The 25091-nt window shown below is 39.9% G+C and overlaps 1 protein-coding gene across 3 annotated transcripts; it reads right to left on the minus strand.

Annotated features, from left to right (window-relative positions):
* Window positions 1–13757: 13757 nt before the first annotated feature.
* LOC116568063 (zinc finger protein 684) lies at window positions 13758–25077 on the minus strand. Of its 3 annotated transcripts, none has more exons than XM_032303547.1 (5): window positions 24966–25077; window positions 23387–23425; window positions 19501–19627; window positions 19069–19164; window positions 13758–15310 (listed from the first exon to the last, which is right to left on the minus strand). In XM_032303547.1, the coding sequence occupies exons 2-5, from the start codon at window positions 23399–23401 to the stop codon at window positions 14406–14408; spliced, it is 1143 nt and encodes a 380-aa protein (XP_032159438.1). In that variant the 5' UTR covers window positions 23402–23425; window positions 24966–25077; the 3' UTR covers window positions 13758–14405. The 3 variants fall into 3 exon arrangements, with proteins under 3 accessions (XP_032159438.1, XP_032159439.1, XP_032159437.1); XM_032303548.1 differs by lacking the exon at window positions 24966–25077 and adding an exon at window positions 23526–23617; XM_032303546.1 differs by lacking the exons at window positions 23387–23425; window positions 24966–25077 and having other exon boundaries at window positions 19501–20111.
* Between the last annotated feature and the right edge of the window lie 14 nt (window positions 25078–25091).

A 25091-nucleotide genomic window follows, 5' to 3' on the forward strand; every position in this document is an offset into this window, starting at 1 on the left:
ATCTTGGTCCAAAATTTGTCTTTGCTTCCTAGCGCATCATCAAGTAAGCAGATAACTTCTTAAAAAGTGTAAAATGAAACATTCCCAGTTACTGTTTTCAACCTCATATTATAAAAAGAAAAAATTTAAATTATATAATGTCAGGGGCGCCTGGGTAGCTCAGTGGGTTAAAGCCTCTGCCTTCAGCTCAGGTCTTGTGGATCGAACCCTGCATGCATTGGGCTCTCTGCTCAGCGGCGTGCCTGCTTCCTCCTCTCTCTCTGCCTGCCTGTCTGCCTACTTGTGATCTCTGTCAAATAAATAAATAAAATATTTTTTAAAAATTATATAATGTCAGCAAAGATGCCTGTTCTGACCACTTCTCTTCAACATAGTCCTGAAGTCCTAGCTAGATCAATTAGGTAAGAAAAAGAAATAAAGACATCCAAACTAGAAAAGAAGATGTAAAAATATCTCTGTTCACAGAGATATGTACAAAACCCTCATATGTACAAAACCCTCAAGATTCCACAAAAAAAGTATTAGAACTAATACACAAATTCGGCAAAGTTGTAGCATGCAAAGTCAACATAAGAATATCAGTTGTGTTTCCCCACACTAAAACAAACAATCCAAAAAGGAAATGAAGAAAATCATCTTATTTACAATAGTATCAGAAAGAATCAAATAGGTAACCAAGGAGGTGAAAGACTTGTATACTAACACTACAAAATACTAATAAAAGAAATTAAAGGCAAGTAAATGGAAAGACATCTTGTGTTCATGGACTAGAAGACTTAATACTGTTAAAATGTCCATACTACCGAAAGTGGTCTACAGATTCAATGCAATTCAGTGGCAAATTTTGCAGTAATAGAAAAAAAATTCTAAAATTCATATGGAACCAAAAAGGACTCAAATTGCTAAAACTTCTTGAGAAAGAAGAACAAAACAGGAGGCTGACACTTCCTGACTTGAAACTATGTTACCAAATTACAGTGATCAAAACTGTGTAGTACTGGCATAAAGACAGACATATAGACCAAGGGAACAGAAGAGAGAACCCAGAAATAAACCCATGCTTATATGGTTTTCAACAAGTGAGTCAAGACTACACAATGGGAGAAGGATGGTCTCTTTAACAGCTGATATTTGGGAAAACCAGATACCCATATGTAAAAGACTGATAATGGACCCTAATTTTACACCATATACAAAAATATATTAGAGACTTAAATGTAAGACCTGAACTATAAAACTCCTAGAAGAAAACATAGGGGAAAATTTTCATATGATTGGTTTTGGCAAAGATTTCTTGCATGACTCCTAGAGCACTGGCAGCAAAAGCAAATGCATACACGTGGGACCACATCAAATTCAAAAGCTTCTGTGCAGCAAAGGAAACAATCAGCAGAGTGAAAAGACAACCTACAGCATGGGAGAAAATATTCTAAAAACATTTATCAGATAAGAGGTTAATATCCCAAATCTATAAGGAACCCCTACAACTTAATAGCAAAACAATGGGCAAAGGACTTGAATAGACCTATCTCTAAAGGAGACATAACTGGTGAAGAGGTATATGAAAAGATGTTCAATATCATTAATCACGGAAATGCCAATCAAAACGACAGTAAGATCATACCTCGCATCTGTTAGGATGTCGATTATAAAACAACAACAACAACTAGCCAGTATTGGCAAAGATGTGGAGCTACTAGAACCCTGGTGCACTGTTGGTGGGAATGTAAAATGGTGGAGCCACTGTGGAAAACAGTATGGAATTTCCTCCAAAGTATCAAAAATAGAACCACTATACGATTCAGCAATCCCACTTCTGGGCATTTATCAGAAAAACTGAAAACAGGATTTCCCAGAGATGTTTACACTCTTGTGTTCACTGAAGCATTATCCACAATAGCCAAGAATTAGAAATAATCTAATGTTACAAGACCAGTGCTCTAACCCCTGAGCTATGGAGCCAGAAATAATCTAATGTTAATCAACAAATAAAAGGATGAAGAAAATATAGTATGCACACACACATACTTTTAAAAAGAAAATCCTATCATGAGCTATATGGATGAACCCTGAAGACATTAGACTAAGTGAATAAGCAGGCCACAAAAGGATAAATACTGCAAAATTCCACTCATAGGAGGTATTTAAAAACAGTCAAACACATGTGGGGCACCTGGGTGGCTCAGCTGGTTAAGCACCTGACTTGATTTAGGCTCAGCTCATGATCTCAGGGTCCTGGGATGGAGCCCTATGTCAAGCTCCATGATCAAGAGGGGAGTCTGCTTGGGAATTCTCTCTCACTCTCTTCCTGTCCCTCCCTACACTCACGCACTCTCTCAGATCAACAAATCTTTAAAATAAAATGACCCAAACATAAATTGCTTTTGCATCCATCATCGTTATTTCTACCAACTGATATGACTTTGTCCTGAAAATTAACTACTTTTTATGACCTCTTTCAATCTCCCAGATAGAAGTCTCTAGAACCTTGTTCTGCCTGTGACACCACATGCTTCCAACTCAAATTTCCCATTCTGGTTTCCACGCTTAGTGACTTCTATTAACTCTGGGGACCTGAAACAGAAGACTTTTACTTTCTGGCAACCTTTGTCTTTATATATTTTGTGGTCAAGATCAATTCTGATTGTCACCATGATGCCACACCTTGTCCAGTGTAATATCATCACCACTGAGCTCATATCCCTACAACATTAGGTCCACAGATACAATAACACTAGGGAAAATGGGGAGAAGATGGTTCTTCATTATTTCTGAGATTTGATTCCCTTCCATTAAGAGGAGATATTAGTGAACAGTCTAGACTCTTAGCTCATTCAAATCCACATGATATGACTACCTTATAATAACCAGATGTATGGAAAAGATGTGTGCTCACATTGATGATAAAAGGAGAATGAAGATTTTAGGAATTAAGAGCACAAAGCAAGGGCCTCCATGGAACAGGCAGTGCAGGGGGACAGGGCAGAGAGGAGAGGGACCTCCCTCCAGACAAAAGCTGAGCAATGAGAAAGAGCAGCTCTGTGAGCACGGGGAGTCAAGGTGTCATCTGGGGAATCTGACGATGTTATGTCAAGGGGCCCCAAAGCTGTGTGGCTTTTAAGAAGGCCTTCCTCTAAGAGCTGCTTCCAAACTACCTGTCCCTCACTGACCAACTGGAATCTCAACTCCAAAGACTCCCATCTGCCTGGTTTTCTTTCACTCACCTGGACAGCACAAGCGTGGGTTCTCTCCCTCCCCCAGCCATGCTTCTTGTCCTTGCTCTGCCTTGAAGATGCCTTTTGTTTTGGTACCGGGGCCCCCTGTTCATGGAAAACAACACAGAACTGGAGACAAAGTGCTAGAGACAAATGACTACCTCACAATTCAGGCTGCCTCCTTGAGTTTCAGGGCCTGGAAAGGATGACAGACAGGCTTTAGAACAGAAAAGACCCTTCTCCTCCACCTGGGAGCCAGAAGCATAAACACTCTATCTGTTTATGCGTCATCTCAAAGGGGATGAAGAATCTGTGACCGCTAATGTTCAGGGCCAGACTTAGGAATGCTTCAGAACGTCCACAGCTTCCACCAGTCCTAGAGGAAGGGCACTAGGAGTATATTCTTAGTTCCACTGAGGAGTCACCACCCACTGTCCTTACCCACTGAGATGAGGTTTCTAAAGTTCTCCAACATCACATCCCAATACAAGGTTCTCTGATCACAGTCAAGCAGCTGCCACTCCTCTGGGGTGAAGTCCACAGCCACACCCTGGAATGTCACTGATTCCTGTAACAGCACATTCATCTTCAGCCTGTAGTGAGTACCACCGGGGGAAGGGGAGGGGATTCGGAGCAATTCCTCCCATTACGTTCATCGTTCCGAGTCTGCAGTTCAGTTATACAGGGTAACAAAAAACTACTATGTACTTGACTCAGAATTAAAATTTGGGAAAACAAAAATCATATTCAAACGGTCCCACTATATACATAAATATACATCCATATATATGGGAAGGGAGAGAGGAAGAGAAGGAAAGAGAGAAAATAAGGTCACTGAGCATTGCTTTGGTCTCATGTATTCAGTTTATACAAAAGGAAACTAAACTATGGTCATATGAAAACTACTACTGCATTTACAACAAATCTCCTACATAAATACACAGCCCAATTTTTCTTTCATAGTCTGTGCCAGGCAAACCTTTATCCACGGAATTGTTACAGCTTATTGTCTAGGACAAGGCCAAGAATTCGCTGATTGGGTATCCTTTTTCTATGACTGCCAAGATTCAGCAAACATTTACATCTCAGCATGAAAAATCGTGTGCAGACCCAATGGCCTTCACATCAGCTTTCTAAGTTTGTGTTCAATATAAATGTCTATCTATATTTTTCCTGTTTCTTATATAGTAATATTTTCCCATGTCAGTATGTGGATTCTTATTAAGTCACTGCAAATCCACCAAAAAACAAAGTGAAATCTGAATGAATAAATGGATGCACAGATGGATGGATGTCTTGTCTGGAAACTGGTAATTTTCTGATATTCATGGGAAAGGACACAGACCTCTGTAAATGAGACTTCGGGGATTTCTCTGACTTTCCAGCCTAGAAATAAGTACTCATATGCCAGCTACAGAAAAGGCTGCTTGGAAGTCAGGGAAGTCCACGTTCTGGAAGAACCAACGCATCTACTTTAAATTCTAATATGATCATCGGAAACTTGGACAAGATGTTCTTTTGGGTAGATGTACACATTTCTTCCCTATTGATCTATTATAACTTACTGTTCATTTCTCACCTAGTGATTTATTTTCACCCAGAAATTTATCCTAAAGAAATAAAATGGAATGGATGCAAAGATTAAAGCCTAGGCTGGGGAGCCAGGCAGCCTGGCTTCAAATTCAGCTACTCCATGTACTAGCAGTGTGACCCTGACAGAGTTACCCTAAACACTTTATAGCTCACTTTTCTTATCTGAAAAATGCTGGTAATATTAGTCATAGGATTTTGTCAAGATTAACTAAGTTAATACTTGTAAAGCATTCAGAACAATATATGGTGCATGGTAAGCACTCAGTAAAACCGTAATTATTTTTAAAAATAAGGAAGGAGAGATAAAAAGTGATGTTTTCACATCATTGTTTATAATATGAAAACAGCCTAAATATCCATTAATATAGTGTTGATTTTTAAAAAATGCTATAGGAAGAAACTGTTATGGAAAAAGTTTCCATTTATATTTGTAGGTGAAAAAAGTACATAAAATATGTAATACGATCCTTCCCTGCACTTTTTTTTTTTTAGTCAAGCTCTTTCTTTTTCAGCTTTATTGAGGCAAAATGGACAAATAAAATTGTAAGACTGAAGGATACAACATACTGACTTAAGTGTGTGGGAGGGTCAGTGTCCTTAGAATTTCTCCATGGTTCGCTGGTTCCATCTGAGTCCAGGTTGATCCTGTTTGCTTTGAGTATGCACTTTTAAAAAAATATACACACAGGGACACCTGGCTGGCTCAGTCGGTTAAGTGTCTGCCTTTGGCTCAGGTCATGATCTCAGGATCCTGGGATCAAGTCCCACATCAGGCTCCCCGCTCAGTGGAGAGCCTACTTCTCCCTCTGCCTGCTGCTCCCCTGCTTGTGTTCTTTCTCTCTCGGAAAAATAAATAAATAAAATCTTTTAAAAAAAGCATTCGGTGAGATATATCATATTTAAAAAATATGCACACAGAGACATGCAATCTTGGCAGTTATATATCAAAATGTAAATAATTATTATTTAGGGTTACAGAGAGAAAGCAGGGTCCTATGTAACTTTTATTTTATACTAGTACTTTCTAAATTTTTTATAATGCATTACTTTTTCAAAGATATATGTACATATACACATATACACATTAAAAAAACCAGCTATAACATATATAATTTACAAAGATACAAATTTTAAGCCAAGGTCTATCTCTATACTATCTTGGTTCCACCTCTTCTAATGTCACCTACTTCAATCTTCCAATCTCTCTCTTATAGCTCACCCTGATCAGACCTTCCACTTTCTTGCTGCTCTTCCAAAATACCAAGACTGATTACTCAGGATCTCTGTATATTTCGTATGCTTGGACTGTTCTTCCCCAGAAAAAACCCAGATACTACATAGCACTCTACCTTCCCCATGTCATTTAGCAGTGAGGCTTTTCTTGACCACCTCACATAAAATAGCTTCCTTCACTGTCACCTTCGGACACCCTTACTCCTTTTCCTCAGAGCACAGATTATGTACATGTTCACTTGGGCTTCGTTTATTTCCTCCCATGAAAAGTAGACTCTGTTCACCATGGTACACCAAGCACCAGAACAGTGTTTGGTCCACAAGATACTTAGCAAATGTTTGCTGAGTGAATTGATGGATAAACCTCTCTTAGTGTTGGTCTTCTTGCTAGGCATTTTCTGAACACCCTTATTAAGCAAGTTGGGCCCAAAGGAACTGGGAGGCCGGAAAAAGAACAACAGTCTGAGAATTAAAGACTGGATTTGGGGCCTGACTTAGTCATTAACAAGCTGTGAGGTTGCAGGCACGCAATGGCCATCTCTGGGCTGATTTTATTCCTTCTTAAAATGAAACAGAACTAGAAGATTCCTAAAAGACCTTCTAGCACTACCAGTCTGTGGTCACTCTGTAAACTATTTGTGCATTTAGGTAAGGGGAGAAAGGGAATCAGTAGCCCCAAAAGGCAACTGTCACAATAAACAGTATGGAGCCAGTCTAATCTTGAAAGATCCAATGGACCAATAGGAAATGAAGGGAAAACATCTGCATGACTGTGTTTTTGTGAGAGCCCAGGAGGAAGGGAGAGGGAGGGAGACAAGGACGAAGGGAGGGGCGGCAGATGGGGAGAGAAGGAGAGAACTTGTTTAGCAAAGAAAGTTTCTTTGGGTAGTAGTTCCTGTTTCTTTCTTTCCTTGATCATATCCTCCTCCTCCTCCAAGTGAGTTTCCTTTTCCTGTGGGGCCTGATCACATACACCCAACTCTCCGTTTTTATGTAATTCTCACCTCTCTCCTCAAACACTTGACACCTCTACCGACAAAGTCCTTGAAGGCACTCACTTGCAATGCCATGAGTCAACCCCTACTCTCACTAGACAGGAGGGACACATGTTGATTCCCGTCTCTCCTGAAATGGGATAAAAGGTCACAGTTCAAGAGAGTCTCCTCCCCTTTCCTTCTAGAAAAAATGGACTGGATGACAGACAAACAACACTCCCACCGGAACCTTCATCCTGGGGCCCACGTCTGTCAACTCACCATCACCTGTGGCCCTAGGCTGGTTTTGTGTGGATGGGTTTTACCCAGGGCTGCTGGAACCTGAAACAGGCAGGAACATGCGAGAGGGACCCACCGGTTCAATTACACAGCCTTCCTGCAGAGACACCAAGAGTTCTCTCAAAAAACAGTGATTAGCTCTCACTGCTCAGAAACAATGCCAACTAACTTCTTTGTTGGAGGCAGAGTGCTACGTTGCAAAAAGAAAATGAAATCTCAGGTAAAACTGCTACAAGTTTGAATACCATCGCTTCCGCTTGCTGGCTGTGTGATTTGAAGCAGGTAACTACCCTCCTCTCTGTAAAACGATGAGGACACTCACATCGCAGAGTAACCACGATAAGTAAATGCCATACTCTTGAAAAGTGCTGAACCGTGTCTGGCTCTGGGTGTACTTGTTCTCGCCCCCGCCACCTTGAGGGGATTTACAGCCGTTTGCGAGTCAAAAGCTCCTGGAGTGAGATGAGGTTCAGCTCCACGCCCAGGCTTGGAGTCCGTTCGCAGCGCACAGCACCTACAACACAGCCACGCACTGACCCGCCTCACCCCGGCCAGACCTGGGCTCCGCCTCAGGGAAGCGGGAGGCCAACCCTTCCTCGGCTTTCTCTGAACGAAATGGTCCCGTGCAGAAGGATTTCCTACAGTTTTACTTCCTTTGCATGAACCAACAAGCCAGTCTTTGCTCTTCAACTGTCCCTCCAGCCCTTCAGGGTCACCGGCAGCTCCGCACCCAAGCAAGCCAGACAACTCAGGACACTTCCGGAAGGCTCCCTACGCGTGCGCAGAAGTAGCGACCCACCCACTTTCCCAGGGTCCTCTGGGGAAATCCTCTAGGAAATCCCGCAAACCTTGTGGAGTTTTGGTCCGGAAAGCCTTAGGGGTTTCCTCTTCTCCTCGTGGAGATTTCTGCTTTGGTGGCACTTAAGCTTCATGGAAGAGCTCTGGTTATATTGGAGGGAAATGTGTACGTAATTCTTAATTATTAATATAGACATGACCTATAGAAAGCATATGCCTTATCCACATGGCAAATAGAAAACAGTAATTTATTAAAAGCAATATATACTATGGCCAAGTAACTTTTTCCTTCATTTTCTTTTTAAAAACAAGATATTTTGAGGGCGCCTGGGTGGCTCAGTGGGTTAAGCCGCTGCCTTCGGCTCGGGTCATGATATCGGGGTCCTGGGATCGAGTCCCGCATCGGGCTCTCTGCTCAGCGGGGAGCCTGCTTCCCTCTTCCCTCTATCTCCCTCTCTGCCTGCTTCTCCATCTGCTTGTGATATCTCTCTGTCAAATAAATAAGTAAAATCTTAAAACAAAAACAAAAACAAAAAAACAAGATATTTTGAGTAACACAGGAATAGCATAAATACGTTTTATTTTAAATAATTTTAAAATATGGGGCGCCTGGGTGGCTCAGTGGGTTAAAGCCTCTGCTTTCAGCTCAGGTCATGATCCCAGGGTCCTGGGTTCGAGCTCCGCATCGGGCTAACTGCTCAACAGGGAGCCTGCTTCCCCTCCTCTCTCTCTGCCTGCCTCTCTGTCTACTTGTGATCTCTGTCTGTCAAACAAATAAATAAAATCTTTAAAAAAAATAATTTTAAAATATAAACTGTTTGATGTATTAGAGCCCCGTTAAAAAGTCTGGGTTGTGTGTGTGTGTGTGTGTGTGTGTGTGTTTTGTTTCAGGCAGCCTAATTATGAGTATATTTTCAAAGTTTTGTGTGTGTGTGTGTGTGTGTGTTTAAGATTTATTTAAGATTAAGATTAAGATTTATTTATTTGAGAGAGAGCACGCGCACAAGCATGGGGAGAGGCAGAGGGAAAGAGAATCAGCCCCAAAGCGGACTCCCTGTTGAGCGTAGAGCCAGAGGCAGGGCTCAATCCGAGGACCCTGAGAGCATGACCTGAGCTGAGATCAAGAATTGGTTGCTTAAACCACTGAGCCCCCACCCACCGCACCCCGTCAAAGTGTGTTGTGATGTGTTGTGATGTGTATACACACACACACACACAGACACACCCCTACATACAGTCTTGCTATAAAGGAACATTGGCAAGAAGGGAATTTCAGGTTTCACTGAGGGAAAAGATTTTGTAAGTGGAAAGAGATTTATTTTAAAAAGAACATTATTGGGGAGCATGAGTGGCTCAGTGGGTTAAAGCCTTTGCCTTCAGCTCAGGTCATAATCCCAGGGTCCTGGGATCAAGTCCCACATCCGGCTCTCTGCTCAGCAGGGAACCTGCTTCCTCCTCTGCCTGCTTCTCTGCCTACTTGTGATCTCTGTCTGTCAAATAAGTAAATAAAATCTTTAAAAAAAATAAAAAAACATTATCGAGGGACACCTGGGTGGCTCAGTTAAGCGTCCGACTCCAAGCCTCTCTCAATTTATCTTGGTAGGGAATGGAAAGTGGTAAATGAGGCCAGCAGCTTTCCCCCTGTGACTCCCTTGGTTGATCTCATAGCAGAGTGCCTCCAGCTCCTGCACAGTTGCCCCTCCTACTGTGCATGGTGACCAGGAGCTTTCCTGGCTTCCCACAGGAGTTACTAAGCTCCCAGTGAGACACCTCCCAATGAAGAGCTTCCCCACTACCCCAAGGGGTGGATTTCCAGCAGCTTCTGCAGGTGCAATGGCACAGCAACTTCTCTGCCATTCTGTGAGCCACGGCCGAGGTCTTACCACCAAGGTCTGGATCTCAGCACCAGCTGGGGGGTGCTCTTCCTTTGGACACTCTATCTGATCCCTAGAGATAGTGATTCTGGTTTCTGTGATTCACTTAAAAAATAATTTTTTTTTTAAATTTTATTTATTTATTTATTTGACAGAGAGAAATTGCAAGTAGATGGAGAGGCAGGCAGAGAGAGACAGAGGGAAGCAGGCTCCCCACTGAGCAGAGAGCCCGATGCGGGACTCGATCCCAGCACCCTGAGATCATGACCTGAGCCGAAGGCAGCGGCTTAACCCACTGAGCCACCCAGGCGCCCCATCACTTAAAAAATAATTTGAGAGTGAGTGGATACTGGGAACAAATATAAAAAAAGAAGACTGGCCTTGAATTGCTGATTGTTTAAGTAAGAGGCAGGTACATGGATGGGAATTCATTATACTGTTCCCTCTATTTATGTGTGTTTGAAAATTTCCATTACCTAAAGTAAATAAAAGCAAATAAAAAAGAAAAAACAAAGCCCTAAAATTAATTCCAAACAGAAGAAAATGAATCTAACTGCATATTTAATCAGTAACAAACATGCAAAGAAATGAAGCAATTTAAATAACTTTGAACACGGTACAGAAAGCATACAGTACTGGTGCTGAAACTCTTCTCCCAGGTCCTGTCCCTCACTGGAGAAACTCCAAAGTGTATTTAAGACAATAAGAAGGAAGGGATGCCTGGGTGGCTCAGTCGGTTGAGCATCTGTCTTCAGCTCAGGTCATGATCGCAGGGTCCTGGGATTGAGTCCCACATCGGGCTCCCTGCTCAGTGGGGAGCCGGCTACTCCCTCAGCCTCCCGCTACCCGCCCCGCCCCTCCCCTGGCTTATTCTGTCTCTCTCTGACAAATAAATATATAAAAAAGTTTTAAAAAGACAATGAGAAGTGGGTAGAGGGCTATGGCGAGTGAAGGGCAACTGAGTGGGTCAAGGTGGCAAAAAGTGTCCAGTGGTATGCTCTAGCTCACTGGAAATTAGTTATTTTTAGTTTGCAAAGGAAATTATTAAAATAATGGGGCACCTGAGTGGCTCAGTTGGGTAAGCATTCCACTCGATTTCTGCACAACTCATGATCTCAGGATTGTGAGATCAGCCCTGCATCAGGCTCTTTACTGGGCATGGAGCCCGCTTAAGATTCTTCCTCTCCCTCTGCCCTTCCCCTTCCAAATTTAAAACAAAATTAAATAAAAATAAAAGATTAAAGTGCTTCTGGAAAAATTATAATGGAAATTATTCTTCACAGGTGAATTTAACCCATTTGCAGTTTATGTTATTGATAGGCTATTATTTATTTGTCTTTTTTGTTTACTTTCTCTTTACCTTTTTTCTGCACCATTCATGTTTCCTGATCACTGTTGGATTTATTAAGTTTTCATTATTCCTCTCTTCAGATACATTCTATTTCTATGCTTTCTAGTTACCCTTAAAGTCTTTTACATCTTAGAAGGCCTAAACATTCTCCCTTTTTCTAGAACATGAGGACTCCCAAACTCAAACTTCCCTTTTCCACTTTTTGTTTTCTTGTTTTCATTACAGTTTTTGTATTTTATTGTTAAAATTAACATATATGATATAATCAGAAAAATGAACAGTTTCATGGCGGTGGGGGGTGGAGAAATGCCAATTCACCATCCATGTATAAATAAAGGAGAGAGAAGGCATTTTTGAACAATTTTTTTATAGAGTTCAAAAAAAAATCTAGGTCTGACAAACTTTCAGAGGTGGGAAAAATTAAGGGATTTCTGACCTAAATGCTCTGTTTCAGCCACAGAGCACAAATAGACTAGGGAGTTCTGGGAATCCAAGATGTTTGGATAGATCCAAGCATTGTTTTGTTTTTCTTCTTGCCAGAATCTTGTACAGCCCAACAATGAGGTCAGCAACAAGAGCTCTCTAGGAAAGAGTTTATATTTGCCCAGTACTGGAAATAATTTTATCTTCTACTCATATTCCTACTTCCACTTACAGGAGGGAGCAAAATAATTCATGAAACTCAGATTACATGCGCCCTGATACATTACAATCAAAACTCCTTTGTTTTATTCCCTTATTTCCAGAGCAGACCATTGCACACTTCTTGCCACCTTGACCTACACATCAGCTCTTTTAAGGGGCCTCACATAATGCTGGCAAAGAAACCCCTACTTCCTCTCTTCCTGTAGCTTTAAGTAGTTTGGGGTTTCTCAGATGAGAAAGGCACAGGCTTGGGAAAGGGAGATAAGATGGAATGGCAGAACTAAGTAGGGCAAAATGAGGATTTCATGTAGGAAATGAGAAAACAGTTGAGCTGGCAAGTCCTGTGATTAAATACCTAAAGAATTTCCTGCATGGCTGTCAAACTGATTTTTGAGGACAATTCTGAAAGAATGAGGTTCCAGAAATTTTTGGAACTGCAAGAGTGAAACCACCATGTAGCCTCCTGAAATATTTGGGGAGTGTTGAAGAAGATATTCAGGGACACTTGTTAAAGATGGCAAGGTGGGCTTTATTTGGGACCATCACAATAGGTATATGGACCACTGTAATGGGATTTTAGTCGGGTAGGGAGATTGGGCTCAACTGTGAATACAGCATGGCAAGTGGGAATTTATAGCAAAGGAGTGGGGAGGGGAGGAATGGTCAATTGATGGAAAATTACTAAGAGAAAACACCAGAGGTAAGGAGGGTTCTGGCTAAATCGACCTAAAAGGAGTCCTTTATTTTTAAAAGGTATTTATTTATTTGAGAGTGAACATGCATGTGTGAGGAAGGAGAAGGAGGGAGTGCATTCGTGTGTGAGCAAGAGCAGGGAAAGGGACAGAGGGAGAGGGAGAAGCAGACTCCCTGCTGAGCACAGAGCCCAATGTGGGGCTCAATCGCAGGACCCTGAGATTGTGGCTGGAGCGGAAGGCAGCCCCTTGACCTAACAGGAGTCTTGCTGAAGAAAGGCCAGGGTGATCAGACCTCACCTGATGGACTGTAGAGGGTGAAGAACCAGATCAGATATCGAGGGTAGGAAATTCTGGTTAAAATGATTTAGTGAGATTCTTGCTAAACCTAGATTTTATAAGAAAACAGAAGAGAAGGCCTAGGAGAAGGTTTGGGACCCTGACTAAAGTTTGGTGAAGCAAAGGACTTTTGTCAGTAGACAATATATAATTCAGTTCCTTAAATTCTAATATGCTTGTTCTATCTTGTACTATCATTCACTTATAGTCAATACACAATATGCTCTTCAAAAATGGCTAATGGAAGAAAAACAATGCAGAGTTGTAAATCAGCTTAAACTTGAAAAGGCTTGATTTCCAAATTCAGGTCCAGGTTGTTTTGTCACCGCTCAAGAAGGCATAAAGGTTTTTGACAAGGAACACTGTGGACAGCAAAAAAAACAAAACAAAACAAAAAAAACTCTAGCCTAAATAAAAACTCTAGCAATAAAAACTCACCCTTTTAAGGGAATATGTGTAACTTACATAATGTCACATTCCAGAGTGAAGTCCCTAAGCAGAGAAACTTGCTCTTTTCAACTTGACTAATGCTCCCTGTGCTGTCACAGGCACAATTCCAGGCACCCCTAAGAGCTAAACCTGTATCAATTTCTTACAAGAAAACAAATATGGACCCAAAAACTCACTCCCCAAAAGCTGCAAAGTATCAGGACACCCTACTTATTAAAATCCAATAGAGATGGTGCCCCTGTGGACACAGTCACAATCTTATGTAGATGCACCAATGAAAAAGAACAGGAATATTTGAAGTGCAAATGTTTTATTTACAAACTTATTTAAAGACTTAATCTCCCCAACTGAATAGTTATCGTAATACAGAATACAACTGCTTTTCCCTCGCAACCTTAAATTGGTTGTTTTGCTGTTTACACACATAGGAAAACATCTCCGTAACAAGTTTTATAACTAAAAAGGAGACAGATCAATAACACTGCCTTGCCCATTAAAAGTGCCAGCAAATGGATAAAAGTATTACTGAAATGCATATTTCATATTAAACCACATTTTTTTCACTTGCATGTTGTTAGGATTGGAAGGAAAAATGATAGGTATCTCACTCTTGATATAATTTAATGTAATAAACATTTTATACTCACACTTGTGTAATTCTATAATATTATAAAAATAAAAATCAGAGATAATAAGTATAATTTTCACTGATTCCTTGACTAATTTATGCTTTCTTTCTAAGCGCTGTTATTTATAAATGTTTTCTGTGACCTTTTTCTGTAAAAATTTTATTATCACTTCCAAAACATGATGGCACTGATTCTTTTTTGTGGGAATCTACTCTTCCAAATCCATTCAAATTGGTGGATTTCTCCCCATGAATTCTGTTTTAATAAGATAGTTATCTAATATTTAAGGCTTTGTCGTATTCAACATGAATATTATGTATGAATTTTCTGATGTACGATAAGATTTGACTTCTGGGAAAAGGCTTTCCCACATCTGTTACATTCATAGGGCTTCTCTCCTGTATGAGTTATCTGATGTCTAAGCAGATGTGACTTCTTGATGAAGGCTTTGCCACATTCGATGCACCCATATGGTTTCTCTCCTGTATGAATTCTCTGATGTGTAACAAGCACAGATGTGTTACCAAAGGCTTTGCCACATACAATACATTGGTAGGGTTTCTCTCCTGTATGAAATCGAGAATGTTTATAAAGGGATGAGCTATACCTGAAGGTTTTCCCACATTCCTTACATTCAAATGAGTTCTCAAGTGTATGCGATTTCACATGCTGGGTGAAGGAGGAGTTCCAAGTGAATGACTTCCCACACTGATGGCATTCGTAAGGTTTCTCTCCCGTGTGGAGTCGCTGATGGACCACCAGTTGTGCTTTATGCATAAATGCTTTCCCACAGTCATTGCACACAAAGGGTCTCTCTCCGTTATGGATTTTCTGATGAGTTGCAAGGTGCGCCTTCCTGCTATAGGCTTTCCCACAGTCACTGCATTCAAAAGGTTTTTTTCTTGTATGATTTTTTTCATGTCTAATGAAATGAAATTTCTTTTTGAAGGCTTTCCCACATTCAGTGCATTCATATGAGTTTTTTCCAGTATAACATCTATCGTAACTAAGTAAGTCTAAAGTAGGTTGCAAACTCTTCCCATATAATTTACATTTATATGATTTTTTTCTTGTAGGATTAAGACTTGTGCTCATGTTATAACCATGGAGTCTGTCCATAGTCAGAATTTTATTGAATGTGAACAAAACTGAATTCAAAAAATTGTCTTTGCTTTCCTGGTGCTTCTCTGATTCATCAACAAGTAGGCAATCAGCTTCTAAAAAAGAGTACAAGAAAGCATGTCTATTTAATTTTTTCCATGCCAGTTATAGAAAGAAACATTATTTCAAATCCAGTATCTAATTCTGAAACAAATCCTATATTTGCTTTGCTTCTGAGCTTTAAGAATAAAACTGCTGAAGAGGAAATGGGAGCAGATGAATGACATTAAAGAGAACAGATGGCTTAACTTGGGACCTATGAAAAGACCGTGAAATAGGCACAAATTACATTGAACAGGGTACAGACATCGAGGCATGGTTACCTCACATGAAGACAGCCCACTGAGGAGATATGACCAGTGGATGAGGTGACCCAAGGAACAAGACACTAGGGAGCTAAGGGAAGATATCAGACGAAAAACTAGATCTGGAGATGGCAGGTCTAGAGTCCCCACTACTCCAGTCCTAGGTTGCCCTGGTGGAAGGGCTCCCCATTTCCCTCATTCACACCTCTTTTTCCTCTTCATCATCTGGCACAATGGCAGTTGCCTTCAGGAACATTCTTATGTGTCCAGTCCTCTAACTTCATCCAGATCACAGGTGAGACGGGCCTGCAGCTACCACAGCTGGGATATATTCTCCCATGATCTTGTAAGCCGAGCCACAGATTCTGCCCATTTAATATTGCTTTTATTCTGGCTGCATTTCTTTTTTTGTTAGGGCGAAGCCCTATATATGACCATTTGTTATATTTGTATTTGACAAGTACTGTTTTTACATTTTCTTTCAATCTACCTAAAAACTTAATCCCCAGAAAGCTGGTGAAGTCCCTTTTTTTATCCTGAAGTCACATTTTTTTTTCATTCCTATCCTCAAAACCCTAAAATCTCCAATCCATTTCTCCATTAAAAAGGGGGCACCTGCTGGCTCAGAGGAGCATGAGGCTCTTGATCTTGAGGTCGTGAGCTCAAGCCCCACACTGGGTACAGAGATTGCTTAAATTAAAAGAAAGAAAGAAAGAAAACTCAGGAAAAGGGGCTATATTGCCACTCCTACGGTTCCCTCCTTGTGGAATGTTAGTACCACACCCCAAATTCTTCCTTCATGCCTCATTCTTCTCTGTGGAGCTGCCCCGAGTACTGGGCTATAGCCATTAGTACACATCTCTTTATAGGGATTAGAGTTTCTGTCTTTTTTCCTTTCTACTTCAACTAATGGGAAGCAGTATCCTGTGTTACCTCAACTAGCAGTAACCAACTGAAAAATGCAAAGCACTCAGCCTGGTGAACAAAACTATACATTATAATGAATTCGCTCATGGTATCGAAGCATGCATTCTTCTCATCCTAAACAAATACCTTCTGTTCTAAGAATTCTAGACTCTAAATAACTACAATAGTTTGCTCATGTCCCTTTCCCCACCTTAACATCCCCTACCTCATCCTATCTAGTCCTTAGATATTCTTTAGGGAAGAACCATTGTTCCATGATCTCAATAAAAGACTCCTCTAATCTTCATATACTTTTAACTTTAAGCTCCATTTTCTCTGTATTTCCAAGATAGTCACCACTGCTCCCCAATACCAGTCATTCTGACAATTAACTAGAACAGCAATGTTACTGTGCACTGAACAAATATTCCACACTCCTAAACTTTAAAATGTTTTATATGGTTGTTTTGCCTTTTACACACTGAAAAAAATGGCAATGGGTTGTTTTTTGTTTTTGTTTTTTGCTTTCTTTGAATATTTCTCAGGAAACATAAAAAAGCCTCACTGAAAGAATAAGAAACACCGCTCGCAATGCCTGACTTTACAACAGTGAATTAACAAAATGTTCATTAAATATCCGTTGTGTGCTCAGCAATGGTAGAACAATAAAAAATGGTACAGGACTTTTTCTTCAGGGCATTATCATAAGAAAATATGCTTTATAAGCCATAGGGTTAAAAAAAAAAACAAAACTAAAAGAATATATGTCAAGTTTTCACGGTAGAGTCATAAGAGAGCTAGGATGGAGGTTCCAAGAAGGTAGAGAGCAACTAGGCTGGAGTTCCCATGAAAGAGGAGAAGAAATGAATTCAGACTTACTGGCATGCTGGGCTTAGTTAGGCAGAGCACATCAGCTTCCAAAGAACTGAGGCACAGAAGAAAATCATGTACAAAGTTCACTAAAGAGCCCAACTGTCATGGCATAGGGAAAAGATGGACCATGCTGGGCAAATAAAATGGGATCACATTAAAGAGGGCCTTAAAAGCTTTTTAAATATCACTGTACAAGTTATGAAGAAATAATCTGTGTTTATCTGTCCGGAGAGTGACAAGGAAAATGTAATGATTTGGATACATCTTGCAGGAACATCTAAGATAAACCAGAAAATAGGATGAAATTGGCAATATAGAATCATGAACAGCCTAGACACAGTATTGGGAGTTCAAATTCACTTGGTTCATTAGGTTATTTGCTATGTCATTTGAATTTGGGGTCCTAGGGGATCTAAAAATACACTTAATTGGTGTCTCAATCATTTAAAGTCTTTTATGGGCTCTGTGAAAAAAGAAAATTTTATTTTAAATCAGCCTTGAATGAACTAATAATTGAAATCACAGGTAATAAGTCATAATAGTATTTAAGGAGACACTCTTGAGAGAAAAAAGCTAAGTTGCTTACCACAGTGATGTGGAGATGGCCAAGCAGCAGGCCAGCCATTATCCTTTATTACAATGTAAACAGAAAGGTGAAGGCTAAAGAATATGACATAGTGGTTACTATGAGAAAACAGAGATGGAGGCCAGGTGGGAAAAATGGGGAGCTGGAGAACGGGGATTGGGAAAATGGGAACAAGGAGTTGGGAAAATGGGAATGGGGAGTTGGGAGACACACAGATGCCACAGATAGGACAAAGAAAATCAAATTAGTTCTTCAGAGGGATGCGGTTTCTGAAGGAGTTGCCATGAGAGAAGTTCTGAAGATGGACAGGAAGGCAAGCAGCAATGGTGGAGAAGCAGTAAGTGAGGGTGAGGACAGATTAGTGAGGAGCCAGCTCAAAGGAAGCTGGGGAACTTCCAAACGATATCAGTATTACCAAGTGAAGCAGAGGGCTGCCCTACAAGGTTACTACTGCCAGTGAGCAGTGAGACTGCAAATGAGCAAGGTGGGATGCACAGGTGGGTATATGCTACAAGAAAAGGGAGAGGTTTTTTTGAAAAGGGGAAATGATTAGAAAGAGCATAATGTTACTAAAAGTTTTGAAATAAATCAACCAATTATACTGAACACATACTCTGTGTCAACTATTTGTAAGATTTTATGTGGATTAACTCATATGATCTTTAAAAGAAACTTGAAGTGAGGATTAATATTGTATCTGTTTTATAAATAAAGTTGTGCTACAAAATAATTAGGTTAGACAGTGATTGATGGAGTAAGACTTTAAATCCACACGATCTGACTACCTTGTAAGAACTAGATATATGGAAAAGATATGTGCCCATGCTGACGATAAAAGAATGAAGATTTTGGGAATTAAGAGCACAAAGCAAGGGCCTCCATGGAACAGGCAGTGCAGGGGGACAGGGCAGAGAGGAGAGGGACCTCCCTCTAGACAAAAGCTGAGCAAAGAGAAAGAGCAGCTCAGTGAGCATGGGGGGTCAAGGTGTCATCTGCGGATCTGACGATGTTATGTCAAGGGGCCCCAAAGTTGTGTGGCTTTTAAGAAGGCCTTCCTCTAAGAGCTGCTTCCAAACTACCTGTCCCTCACTGAACTGAATCTCAACTCCAAAGACTTCCATCTGCCTGGTTTTCTTTCACTCACCTGGACAGCACAAGCGTGGGTTCTCTCCCTCCCCCAGCCATGCTTCTTGTCCTTGCTCTGCCTTGAAGATGCCTTTTGTTTTGGTACCGGGGCCCCCTGTTCATGGAAAACAACACAGAACTGGAGACAAAGTGCTAGAGACAAATGACTACCTCACAATTCAGGCTGCCTCCTTCAGTCTCAGGGCCTGGAAAGGATGACAGACAGGCTTTAGAACAGAAAAGACCCTTCTCCTCCACCTGGGAGCCAGAAGCATAAACACTCTATCTGTTTATGCATCATCTCAAAGGGGATGAAGAATCTGTGACCGCTAATGTTCAGGGCCAGACTTAGGAATGCTTCAGAACGTCCACAGCTTCCACCAGTCCTAGAGGAAGGGCACTAGGAGTATATTCTTAGTTCCACTGAGGAGTCACCACCCACTGTCCTTACCCACTGAGATGAGGTTTCTAAAGTTCTCCAACATCACATCCCAATACAAGGTTCTCTGATCACAGTCAAGCAGCTGCCACTCCTCTGGGGTGAAGTCCACAGCCACATCCTGGAATGTCATTGATCCCTGTAACAGCACATTCATCTTCAAACTAAAGTGTGCATCATTTGGGGACTTTCAAGAGAATCAAGGCAGCCTCTTATGATCATATCATATTCATTGTTGAGTTTTCAGAAAATATAACTATGGTATGCTTGACTCAGAATTATATTTTGTGATAGAAACAAAAATCACATTAAAAATATTCACTAGTGTCAGGACAGTTCAATCGGGTAAAGAATAGTCTTTTTAACAAATGGTGGTGTGACAGCTAAACATCCACGTGCAAAAAAATGAGCTGGACTCCCTTCACACCCACACAAACACCTTATATCATATGGGAAAATCAACTAAAAATGGATCAGAGACCTAAATGCAAGAGCTAAAACTATAAAATTCTTAGAATACATAGAAGTAAATCTTCCTGACCTTCGATTAGGCAGTGGTTTCTTAGATATGACAGGAAGTATAAGTGACCAAAGAAAAAAAAATAGATAAAATGGAAATCATCAAAATTTAAATTCCATGCTTCAAAGGACACCATCAAGAAAATGAAAGATGGGGTGCCTGGGTGGTTCAGTCATTAAGTGTCTGCCTTCAGTTCAGGTCATGGTCCTGGGGTCCTGGGGTCCTGGGATCAAGTCCCACTTTGGGCTCCCTGCTTGGCAGGAAGCCTGCCCCCCCCTGCTTGCGTTCCCTCTCTCGCTGTGTCTTTCTCAGTCAAATAAATAAATAAAATCTTTAAAAAAAGAAAATGAAAGACAACCCACAGACTGGGATAAAATACGTGCAAATCATACACCTTGATAAGAAACTTGTATCGAGAATATAAAAAGAACTCTTACAACCCAACTTAAAAATGGACAAAGAATTTGGAGAGGCTTTCTCCAAAGACACACATGGTCCACAAGCCACAAAAAGATGATCAACAGCATTAGTAAATACAAATAAAAACTAAATAAGATATCACTTCGCACCCATTAGGATGGTTAAAATCAAAGATAGACAGTGACAAAGATGTGGAAAAACTGGAACTCTCATATATTGCTACTGGGGTTGTAAAATGATGCAACAACTATGGAAAACAGTTTTACAGTTCCTTGAAATGTACCATATGACCCAGCAATTCCTCCTAAGTATATACCCAAGAAAACCAAAAATATATGCCTACATAAAAACTTATACACAAATCTTCACAAGAAGTATTCATCCAAGAATGAAAACAATAAGTACCCATTAGCTGATGAATAGATGGATAAACAAAATGAGGTATATCCATATAATGCAATATTTTTTGGCATACATATAATATTGATGACCCTTGAAAAAGGTGAAAGAAGCTAGTCAAAGAAAATCACACACTGTATTGTCTTAGCTACATTAAATATTCAGATAAGGCAAATCCATAGAAACAGAAAACAAATTAGGGCTGGGAGATGAGAGGAATGGGGAATGACTGCTAATATGGGGTTTCTTTTAAGGTAATGAAAATATTCTAAAGTTAGATAATGGAGACGGTTTCAGTGAGTAGACTGAAGACCACTGAGTTGTATATATTTTAAATGGGTCAATCTGTAATACCTGAATTATGTCTCAATAAAATTATTTAAGATACTGCTAATATGTCCTTCACTCACTCACTCACTCATAAAATGTTTAATAAGGACCTACCAGACACTGTAGTATTAATACAAAAAAGACTAAAGACTAAAGGTATTACTGGTCTCAGAGATCTTACAATATATTAGACACAACAAAGTAAAAATATAGGTTAGAAGGTTAACATGTCAGACTCACATGACCATAATTAAATAGAAAATAAGGACTCTTTTTTACATGATAAAATATATCCTCTCAACTGTAAGGCCAAAATCATGGTTAACTAACTTAAGCTGAAATTTAAAAAGCATGTAGCTACACGCGTATTACAAAGAGATAGTTAAGACCATATAGAACAGGGGTCAGCAAACTACAACCCTTACATTGGCCAGCTGTTTTGTAAATACAATGTTACTGGAACATTTACACCCATTCATTTACTTCAGCTGCAGAGTTGAGTAGTTACACAGAGTCTGTATGGTTTCTAAGGCTAAAATATTTCTATCTGGCCCTTTAAAAAGTTAGGAGACTAGCTAGGGTTTGTCCTATGAATGCATAGATAGTTCGGTATTAAAAAGTGTATTAGAAATTCTCTAAATTGCGGTACTAAAGATGACAAAATATATTATTTTATCAACAGGTATTTTTAAAAACACATAAGGGGAAAAGTTTCCAACTTGTGAAATTTTAACAAGCTAAAATTTTTTTTATTTTAACAAGCTAAAAGTCTTTAACTTGATTAAAAACAACAACAACAACAACAAAAACAAAAACAAAAAAAAAAAACCCACTATCTACTAAAATACAAGAGGAAACAATGAAACCCTGGAACCATCCCATTAAAATTGGAACAAAAAAGATACTGGCTAGTAATTACATTGAAAATTATAGTTCCTAGCAGTCCTGTCCATTGCAATAAGACAAGAAAAAAATTTAAGACATACATATTGATCAGTAAGGCATAAAACGCCATTTGAAGAGAATATGACTGTCTACTTAAAAAATCTAAAAACCAACTAAAAAATTCTTGTACTTAATAAGAGTCCTGTAAGTTGACATAAAGTCAAATAGATAAATGCCCATTTCCCAAACACCAAAATAGCCAATTAGAAAATATAATGAAAAAAGATCCATCCCATTCTCAAGAGCAACCTAAACCATATGTAAGAATAAACATTACAAAGAATGTACAAGAATTAAAATAATAAACCTATAAAAATGTAAAGAAGGGGGGGCGCCTGGGTGGCTCAGTGGGTTAAGCCTCTGCCTTTAGCTCAGGTCATGATCTCAGGGTCCTGGGATAGAGCCCCACATCCGGCTCTCTGCTCAGTAGGGAGCCTGCTTCCCCTTCTCTCTCTGCCTGCTGCTCTGCCTATTTGTGATCTCTCTCTGTCAAATAAATAAATAAAATCTTTTAAAAAATGTAAAGAAGAATATGTATTCTGTGTTCAATAAGAAAAATTGAACACAGAATACATTATTGAAGTTAGGAATTCTATACAAATCAGTGTAAAAGTATACTGCAATCACAATTAAAACACCTTATATACTCCTTTATAGAGTCTGACAAGTTGATGCTAAAATTCACATGGAAGAGAAAATGCTCAGGAGTACCAGGAGACTCTGGAAAAGGGTACAAGGTTTACTTATGGTTACAGAAGAATATTAGAAAGGCTATGTACCTGAACTTACAAATTGAGTTCATACAGTGCTGCTTACTGGCACTATGTTCTCTACTTACTATGGGAAACACCCTAAGAAAGTCACAGGAAATGTGATATTACATTTATCACAGGGTTGTTGGTGTGAATGTTATTTCTAACATTATCTCTATGAAAATCCATTACAGTATTTTTTTTTCAGAGAATTGAATCAGGAATATCTTTACTTACCTGAGGAATTATTTTGCTTCATCCTCACAGATAATACCAATACTTTAACTGGCTGGCCAGCCATTTTCTATGATTGCTATAAGGACTGGGTACACATATGCAGCTCAAATTTATTCCAACTACGTGCAAAATTTGGTTTTTAGCTCAAATTTATTCCAAATACGGGATATCAACTTACCAATTTTCTAAATTTTTTTGGACTTGATCTATTCAATCCACATTTTCCCTGTCTATACATTTCCTTTTTATATGGATTTTCGAGAGATTTAAGTGACTGAATAAATGGATACCTTACCTGGAAGTTGATCATTTTCTGCAGCTCTTACACAGAGATCTGAATGAATGTAAAAATGGGAAAAGAAGAATAGAAAGATATAAAAAACCAAGAAGCAATGTAGAAAAGAAAAGAGCACTATCAGAACAGAAGGACTCACATTCCAGCTTCAGTAAATGTCACCCAGTGGGAGAATGATTCTAGATGTCAGAAAAATCCATATTTTATAAGCACCAAACTCTCCTGGTGGTTCTGTTATGAATATATGAAGGTTAGACAAGTATGTTGTACATTTCTGTCCTGCTGATCTAACAGCAAGTTGTTAATCTTTGAATCAGTGACATTTTTTTCTCCCAAAATTTATCCCAAGAAAATTTAAATGAATTAAAAGACTAACTAAAAGCCTGGTCTCTAAAATTCTCTTGAATATCTGCTCTGAAACTGGGATAAGAGAACTCAAACTAAGTTGGGTTTTCTTGAGAAGGTTGGACCCAGGAATTTTTTTTTTTTTTTTTAAGCTGGAGCACCCTTCAGTTTAAAGTCTAAATCAGCCCCCCTCTCTCTCTCTCTCTCTCTCTCTCTCTGGAAATTCGCCATCTCCTATGAGCCCAGTATCGGTTTTTAAAAATTCCAACCAGCAAAGCTGGGGCCATAGAAAGGCTAAAATATGCAAAGAGGACTCACAGCTTTATTTACAGACTTCCCTGGAAGATCTGCAGTTTCAACAGAGACCCTTAAAAAAAAAAAAAAAAAAGACTACAAATCGAAATTTACTCAGCAGTCACTGCTCAAATATTTCAAAAGGAGAATAAATTCAACTCTTTGTTTTTTTCACAGGATGCTATCTTGCAAAAAAAAAAAGAATAAAATTTGGGACACAGCATAAGGAATACAGTCAATGATACTGTCATTGTCATATAAGGGGTACAAATGGTAACCACACTTGTGGTGAAATCGGCATGTCAAATCACTCAGCTGTACAACGGAAACTAATGTAACACTGTGTGTCAACTATACTCAGAGGAGGAGGAGGAGAAAGAGAAGGAAGAAAATTTGGTGAAAACTCATCTGGGTTTGAATCTCAGCTCTTCCACTTTCTAAACTGTCAGTCTAAAGCAAATAACATACCCCCTCTCAGCTTCAGTTAATTCACATGCAAAATGGAGAGAATACTTACTTCAGATTATTGTTGTGAAAATACACTAAAAAGAGAACATAGCAGTTTCTCTAGAAACGCTTTCTTCCTAGATCCCTTTGAATGGTTTAATATTACCTTTCGCAGGCTCTGGTAGGTCCAATGGTGTTCTTGTAACCAGGAAAGGTACAGCTGATGCACATACCCCTACACCGTGATCTCCTACAAGAGCAGCAGTGCAAACCGAGCCTGCCCCAGCCCCACCCGGAATCTGGGAACCCACTGAGCGGTAGTCAGACCCTTCTCTTGCTCTCTCTGAACTACTCCAGAATCGGACAGGACTCACATACCCAAAAACCAAATCACCGCACGTAAGGGCTGTGAAGTATTATCTTCTGCTGGGTAAGCCAATAAACTGGTCCCGCCCGTCCCTTACGTCCCCAGGTTCCACAGAGTCATACCTACCAGCCTTTCACCGCCAAGCTCCCAGCTTTGCTTCTAAGAGATCAGGTTACAGAGCTCTCCTAGAGACTCCGGCGAATGCCGCGCTCTCACTTCATTCGGAGCAGGTTGGAAGATTCCGAATACCGG

The sequence above is a fragment of the Mustela erminea genome, chromosome 10 (assembly GCF_009829155.1).
Source record: "Mustela erminea isolate mMusErm1 chromosome 10, mMusErm1.Pri, whole genome shotgun sequence".
In the NCBI taxonomy this organism is placed as follows: Eukaryota; Metazoa; Chordata; class Mammalia; order Carnivora; family Mustelidae; genus Mustela; species Mustela erminea.

Excerpts from the sequence above, each read along its gene's own strand:
- LOC116568063 (XM_032303546.1), bottom strand. The coding sequence starts at position 19,645 with ATGAATGTGCTGTTACAGGGATCAATGACATTCCAGGATGTGGCTGTG. Across the intron at positions 19,165-19,500 it reads TAGAAACCTCATCTCAGTGG|GGGGCCCCGGTACCAAAACA; the intron begins GTAAGGACAGTG and ends TTCCATGAACAG. Across the intron at positions 15,311-19,068 it reads CCCACGCTTGTGCTGTCCAG|AAGCTGATTGCCTACTTGTT; the intron begins GTGAGTGAAAGA and ends ACTCTTTTTTAG.